The 7,810-nt window shown below is 41.3% G+C and overlaps 1 protein-coding gene across 1 annotated transcript; it reads right to left on the bottom strand.

Moving 5' to 3' along the window:
- Nucleotides 1–1,384: 1,384 nt before the first annotated feature.
- Nucleotides 1,385–3,507, bottom strand: LOC137937152 (zinc finger protein WIP2). The gene is made up of 2 exons (XM_068782234.1): nt 2,950–3,507; nt 1,385–1,985 (listed from the first exon to the last, which is right to left on the bottom strand). The coding sequence occupies exons 1-2, from the start codon at nt 3,505–3,507 to the stop codon at nt 1,548–1,550; spliced, it is 996 nt and encodes a 331-aa protein (XP_068638335.1). The 3' UTR covers nt 1,385–1,547.
- Nucleotides 3,508–7,810: the final 4,303 nt, after the last annotated feature.

Here is a 7,810-nt window from a genome sequence, read left to right as displayed (position 1 = left end):
AGTTAAGCTTTCTGGGTTGATGATTTTCTCATTAGAACAGTAACAGGAACAGAAACAGAGAGCAAGCAGAGTATGAGAAGACTGGTTAGAAAACTGGCAGAAGGTGTTCCTGGAGGAGCATGGTGGACAGAAAAGAAAAGGCAGGCGATGGGAAAGAATAAGGGAAAAAAACATGGTTGAGGTCAGAAAGGGAAAGCTGAAAATGTGGCAGGAGAGTGGAGCCCAACAACTGTTGGTGTGCTTATGAGGGACATGTACCGATACCTCCCGCACAGTACATACATAAAACTGATGGATGGATTGTAGTTGAAATGACGTTTCAGAAAACACTTTGACTGATCCCTCTGTATTCTTTGAGCAAAAGACTGCCACCGAGATCCATTCCCTTCTCCAGAGTCCCATTCTTATGACGATTTACTGTTACGCTATGCCTGGCTTTATTGCTTTCTCTCTCTCTCTCTCTCTCTCACTCCCCCTGCCCTTACAAGCTAATCATTGATTTGAATTTCCATGCCAGTGAATCCCACATGGTATATGTTCCATCCATCAACAAACAATCTCTCTCCACTATCCAAAGCAAAGCATCATATGCACCCAAAAGCTGATGTGTATCTGTTGCAGGTTGAAAAGTGCCTTCCGACTTCATTTGGAAGGAAATATGTACTGGGGTCTTGTTCATTCGCTTGAGGTAATACTTGCAGCCATGGTATTATCCTTCGCCGAGTGAGTAGTGACAGGAAAGGAAAGCAATGAAAAAGGTGGAAGACACCATGTAACGCCTCTAAAAGTGGAGCAGATCTAAATCGTTCGAAACTTACACTGGCTAGGAATATTTTCACTCCTTTGATATGATATATGTACATTTGTCGTATGAAAGATGAGATCAAAATTCGAAAACCCAGAGGGCAATCTCACTCGGCCCCCTTCCTCTGAAGCAGCTTTCCAAAAGCATCACTGACGGGGAGATGATAAAGATCTGTCAGCCTGCTTTGGAGAAGACAATAAACCGTACGTAGCGTGGGAGTCTTTAAGTGTTGTGCATCTGCATGTATCGAAGGGGCTTCTGTATATACTGTATATATACAGTAGAAGGATATGGGTCATGTTCAGAAAAGAATTTAGTTTCTTCTTTTTTTCTTTTTTTCATTAATATCCTTCTGTCTTGCCATAATTGAAGACGAAGAAGAAACCTTTTTTTTTTTTTTTTTGTAGTTTTACATATTCAGGATTAGAATTCGGAAAATGAGAAGAGAGAATATGTGTATGTTACAGTGGTAGCTTGGGAATTATGAATATAATTAATGTAACTGATCATGAAATCAAGAAAGAAGTAATTCAGAGATAGAAAACAAAGCAATCGACCAGTCACTTCCCATACCATTAGTCGAAAATTTACAGGGCTTTGCTGTATCGGTTTGCTACTGATCTTGAGAAGGAAATAACAAAAACTAGCACCAAGTTAAATCCGATATCAAAATAGTTGTAATTCTAGCCGATACTGAACTAGCCTAGACCTATCAGGGACAACCTCCACGCCGCCTCCTTCATCACAGCGAGGATTCATCATTTTGTTCGATCTCGGAGGCAGGTTCATCGTCTTCTTCGAAGCAGTCAATGCCATAAGCGGCGTGGCCATGACCGAAGGCCTTGATGTGGTCCTTGAGAGACCTTTTGTGCTTGAAATCAGACCCACATATGCAGTACCAGAGCTTCCCACAGTTCTTCTCGTGGGTTCTCCAGTCGCCTCTCACTGCGAAGGCCTTCCCACATTTCCTGCACATGAAGGGCTTGATTCCATGCTTTCTCTTGTAATGGGTCTGCAAGGTTCTAAAATCTTTTAGCGGCTTCGATCTCGGATGGTCAATGTTGTTCCTGCACCCTGGTGCACAGCAATAACAAGGGAGCCGAAGCATGGCTGTTGGCTGGGTTCCTCTTAGAGATTCAGGTCCTTTTCTGTATTGAGATCCGTGACCCCACATATGCATCTGCAGAAATGAAAAATGTGCGACAATCCATCGATCAGCTTCACGATATGCCGTTCATCCAGTTGGATGACACAGACGAAGAGAAAAACAGTAATTTGGTTGGGCTACTTTTCGTTTAATTAAAACTTCTGTCGATATGAGCACTGCGACTTGCTCCTCAGGAGCGATAAAAGGATTGTGATTCTTCTAGAGCGAAGATGTGTCCTTAAATCAAAAGACGGATGATTTTCAAATTTCTACTTGAAATAAACTGCAAAAGGAATTAACTCGGTGATCCGGGAGATTTTATATGTTCCGAGGAGGCTCCATTGAATAAAAAACGAAGGAAGAGAAAATAAAAATGCTAGCTTAATAAAAATATTCGCTCTTTTATGGCTTAATTGAAAGGAAAACAGGAACTAATAAAGAAAAGCAGATCAGTAGTAGATCGCGTGGCTTCGGATAACAGAAGCAATCCATGTTTGAGAATACAAGTGGAGTGATGATTGTGGAAGAAGTGCAGATTGGGAAGCTCTGAGTGTTGCAATGAAAATCACCTGAAGCCTGGTAGGAACTCAGAAAATTTCAGTTCTACACGCTTGCCAATGCACAAAACACAAACTTCAAAGCGCGCAAAAGCAGAAAGAACATTGCTCGTCTAGTTCAATCACATAAAAAGCGGTACTTATTCAGTATCAGATAGACCAGATGTATCGAACACCCAAAACCCAGAAGCCATGCAAAAAAAAGGAAAAAAAAAAACAACAGAAAAGAAAGAAAGTAAGAGAAGAAGAAAATAAGAAACAAAAAGCGGAATCAACACTCTTCGCTCACTAGAGCTCCAAAAGCAACAACGTTCTTAAAAGGAAAAGAGATGGAGGAGGGTAGACGACGACGGAAGGCAGTGTGGAGTGGATTGGAAGGGTGAAAGAAGTGGGCGATTTCCTTTTCCGGTGGAAGAATTGGTATCCAGATCAAAACATACCTGCATGTTATTGTATCTGTTGAAAGTCTTGCAGCAAACAGGACATGAGAACTGGGTAGGCCCTATTAGGATCTGGGCAGGGGTCGGGATCCAGTATTGGCCCTTGTTGAGTCCACCGGAGTACCCTGAAGCACCGCCTACATCCTCTTCCTTGTCCATCATATCTGAAGAAGACGCCCTAGAGATGAGATCAGCATCAGTATGACTGGGAAGGCCTATGTGTAAGGCGATTGTAACAGTGTCATCACCGACACTTGAGCAGAAACTCTCATCTCTTGGCTTCTGATTCTCATCGGTGGGGCCCTCATCCATGGGACTAGGAGACGGTTCATCTCTTTCCTCATCATGCCTAACCGGGCTTAAGCTGAGCAGGGGGAGAGCCTCCCTGAGAGGAGGAGAAGGTGGTGGGGAGAAAAGAATAGGGTCGTAATTGGAGGCGCTGCTGGGGAGTGAAGAGTGAGGATAAGGAGAAGGATTAGAGGCTGTACTGTAGTGTTGCAGGAGGGGATTGCCGAAGTTGAACCAACCTGAGACGAAATTGGAGTAAGGGTCTGTCATGGTGAGAGCTGGGAGAGGAGAGGAGATTGCAGTGGAAGGGGATGATTACTATTATAGGAGGAAGAGAGATAAAGGCGGTGAGAGCGGAAAAATTCACCAGGACCAAGAAAAACCTAAAAGTGCAAAAGAAGAGAGAGAGAGAGAGAGAGAATAATACGAAACATTAAAAAATCGGAGGAAACTCGAAAGTGCAGAGTTGCAGGGAAATACCAGTAAAACGAAAAAGTATAAAGGGGTGATTAAGAGTAATAAAGCAGACCCAAATGACTAAAGCAGCCACAGTGAAAACCCATTTGAATTACTAAAGATTAATCGATCAGAACGCGAGAGTGAAAACAAATTTGAAACAAAAAGGACGGCGTGGCCGAGAATTTTTTAATCTTTGATAACAGTTCAGAATGGCGATAATTTTATTGGCACTAATTGGATGTTGGATCAAAAGAAAGAGAAAGAGAGAGAAATTAAATCCGAAAACGTACAAAAAACTCGCAAAAGTGAAAAAAGACGAGGAGAGAAAATTGAGGAGAAAATCGAAAGACAAAAAGTCAGAGACTGGATGGAGGCTGTCTCCCACACGAGAGAGACATCTGTTTTGGTTTTTTCCCTGTAGAATACACATACAGAGTAAGCTCTCCCTCTCCTTCCTTTTCCCCCTTCTGCTTTTTTAATATTTCCTGTTCGCTTGGGATGGAAGCCGCTTCTCTTCTCCCCCAGCATTTGCTTCGGTGGACGCGATTTGGTCGACTCGGTTCAGTACGAGCTGTGGTAATCTTGTCTTTTCTTCTTCCTTCTCTGACCACTTCACTGTTCTGCCGTCATCCCTTCCAGGCTTCCAGCATCTGCTCTGCACCACCACTCAATTCGGCTCCACTCGGCTCGCCCCCTCCCCCCATCTGTCTCACTCTCTCTTTCCACTCCACAAAACTCAAGACTGAATCACTCGTTTTGTGTATTCGGAACCCAACAAAGAGCTGGATTGGGTGATGAAGTTGGATCGTTCTTTGTTAGATTAATTAACTTTTGAGGGATCACAGGGGCACTTGTGGATGAATGTGAAAATGGATCGAGAGCCGATGAGCTGAAACAGGACTGCAGAAGCTCACACTCAATACTGTTCAGAATTGACCAGCTGAGGCTTTTTTAAAAGTTGAGATTGAATGGAGAAAAGGATGAGGCGACTGATTGAGAAAGAGAAAAGTACACCAAGAACATAAATACCGGAAACATTTCTGCTGCACCGCAGCTAGTGACCCATGTGAAACACCGATTTTACTCCCCGTGAAACAAGCCTCTCGAATATGGCCAAGGCCCATAGATCGTGTCTCGTATATGTGACTGTGTTCAAGTGCAAAGAGAGAAGCAGAGAGAGAGAGAAGATGACCGACCCATTTGAGGGTTTCACAGAGGTGGGGCAACAAGCGGGCAAAAAGTAACAGGCCTGAATGCCATGGACGATGACTGTCTTTTTTTTTTTTAATTTTTTTCTTCTTCTTCGGAAGGGAGATAAGCCGACATGCACATGAACGATTTGCCAAGTTATGGATGATAACTCTTATCCCCGTCCCAGGTTCGCCTTCGGCACGTTCACCTCGCAAGTCTCATCATCACTAGTTTCGACGAAATATTTGCACGATCGATCGTCTTCTGTTCATTGAAGTACTTCAAGCCAAACAGCGGATGGCTTTTTCACAAATCAAGTTTGTTTAGGCTCTTAGCTGAACCAATCTACTCTTCATTTATCGATAATGATATCATCCCGCTATTGACTGATCGAGAGAAGTAAAAAGGCAACGTGATATCACTATAACTCATGAAAATTGGACGGATGATGAAGAAAGATGCGCCCACGTCATTAACTAACACAGAGACAAGTCTATCGACTTATCCTAATCCACAGAATTCATCAGTACCCTTCTCATGGGAAAAAAATGTAGCGGAAGATAATGCGAAGCAACTCTGGTTCGGTTGCACGAACTGACGATCAATCAGAATTTATGGAACTGAAATTGGAAATGAGTTCATAATCAGAAGCAAATTATGTAGTTTTGGTTTATCAGTTGGATTTTTTTTTTTTTCTTTCAGAAGAATAAAAAGCTGAACACCAACGTGCTACATTAAAGATGAACTGAAAAACACAAACTATAATGGAAATAATCAAATGTAGTTTTGTTTGCCTTTTACTCGTTTGCCAGAAGATACACCGAGGGAGAAACCAAAGTACAGACTTTGACAACAGGATTGTACGATTCGACATGGCAAGGACACTGACTGATGAGCAGTTTATAATGAATTCATTATTCAATGAAGTCATTGACACTTGAGATTAAAATCTTACGTGCTTAGCTTTATGTGCTTGTGACTGCAACCATTGAAAGCTCAGAGAAGCATTATCCAGGCTGGCAGCAGGCTATATACTTTATGGAAATGGGTATAAATGTCGGAAACCCGACAGTGGTTAACAAGCTCTGAATTTGACTGTTCATGGAAAGTCGCTCCTGGATTTTACAAAGTATTCCATTCTTATTCTGCAGATCTCGAAATCTATAAAGCAAGTTTTTATCAAGTAGGATCCGCAGCTCAAAAAAGATGCTCTCTTCGATTTTTTTCTTCTGGGTCAGGTAAGTTCTTGTTTTACATAGTCCAGAAATGAGAGATGAGCTGCCCATTCTTCGGAGGCGTAAGTAATTGAAGTTTCTGGATGAATTTCGTCGTTTTGTACTTGTACCTCTCAGATATGTTCGATCCTTGTCTGGTTCTGGTGAAGGGTACTCAGGTAGGCTCAGGGAGTTAACGAGAGAGGAGAAGACGATCGAACTGACGCTTTCAACCCCCTTTTTGTTTTGCATAGTTAAATAGCAACAATGGTTCCTCTTTTTCCTCCATGTGCTTCTTCTTCCTCTTCCTGCGTTCGCCACCCCTGGCCACTTTTATGCCTCTCTCTCTATGCTCCTCCTCATACTCCAGCTAACCCATTATAGACGCATGAATGTAGACTTTGGGGTGTTCTGACCCGAGCTACGTCCTACCCTGAGCCATCTCATGTTAGCCCATGTAGCTTAAAAGGACAAACTCATCAGTTGGTGAGGTTTTGTCTTTCATTTCAACATGGCCCCACACAAATTACTGACCCTGATTCCATAGCCTCCTCAGCCCTCGAGGCCATTCATTCATGTGGGTCCAATGTAGATGCATAAATAATTCTCATTGTCATTTCAGGTTGAGATGCACCTCACCAAATGTGACTTGTTAGATGTGGTACTTACATATTAAGACCTAATCAACAATTAATGCCTTACAATCACAAGTTAATCATTATTATACCTTTTCTATTTTAAAATATTAAATTATTAAAATTAGAAAAATAAAAATATAACCAACTGCAACTCCTTCTTAGGTAAAGATAAAGGATAGAAGGTAATCTTAAAGGATACCAGGATAACACTTATCCTCTCTATTACTTCTTCGGTGAAAAAGATTCAAAGAAAGGAAGGGGGCTCCCTTTTCTTTCTCTTATCAACATATGAAAGACAAGAGGTGAAAGAGGGGTGGGTACCCTTCCCCTTCCCATTAGAGGCCCTACCCATGTGAACTATGTCCCTTTTATTTGAATTAAAATATTTTATCTTGAACTGCAGTACCTTAGATTACATTTGAAATATAACACTTAGGCTAAAAATATTAAATGCTTGAACTGCAGTTTCCTTAACTTGTACAAAATTGATTGAAGGAAATCATGAACCTTTCACATCCAAAGCTCCACGTTGAGTCAAGTCTTCTTCCCATTAGAAAAGCTAAGCCACGAGCTTGCAGAGGGCCTTGAGGGATAAATCCAAAGTTCCCCAAACTAGGATGCTTTGAATATACTTAATGCTACTTAATAGCCACACTTAATGTCTCTCAAACATAAGTTGTATTGTCAATCTAATCAGCCAAAATATATCAGACATAACTTGTACTTCTTCACCAACTTGTGTAGCTTTTCTTCAAATAGATCTAAGTAATTATTGTTGGATCATAAACTTGATCCATGATCCATGATCCTTGATCCAAACCAATTTTAGGAAACTACTAAGTCGATTTTCAAGAGATAATGACGTTGAGTTGGTAAAGAAGTTTGAAAAACCAGAAAATGAATGACAATGAATTTACCATGTAATATAGTTTTATGTGATAATTATTCACCGTTGATATCTATAAATATTACTGTAAGTTATGTACAATGATAAGAGGAAGATAGAAAAGAATACAAAGAGAGTTATAGAAATTGTTCTTCTTCTTCCGTCTTTATGTGAGAAAATTCAGA

The sequence above is a fragment of the Aristolochia californica genome, unplaced genomic scaffold, assembly GCF_029961685.1.
Source record: "Aristolochia californica isolate CCGP_79_NKW_82.1479 unplaced genomic scaffold, dmAriCali1.0.hap1 SCAF_7, whole genome shotgun sequence".
NCBI classification, from domain to species: Eukaryota; Viridiplantae; Streptophyta; class Magnoliopsida; order Piperales; family Aristolochiaceae; genus Aristolochia; species Aristolochia californica.
Note: the sequence above shows the minus strand (reverse complement) of the source record. Positions and strands in the feature narration are given on the sequence as shown.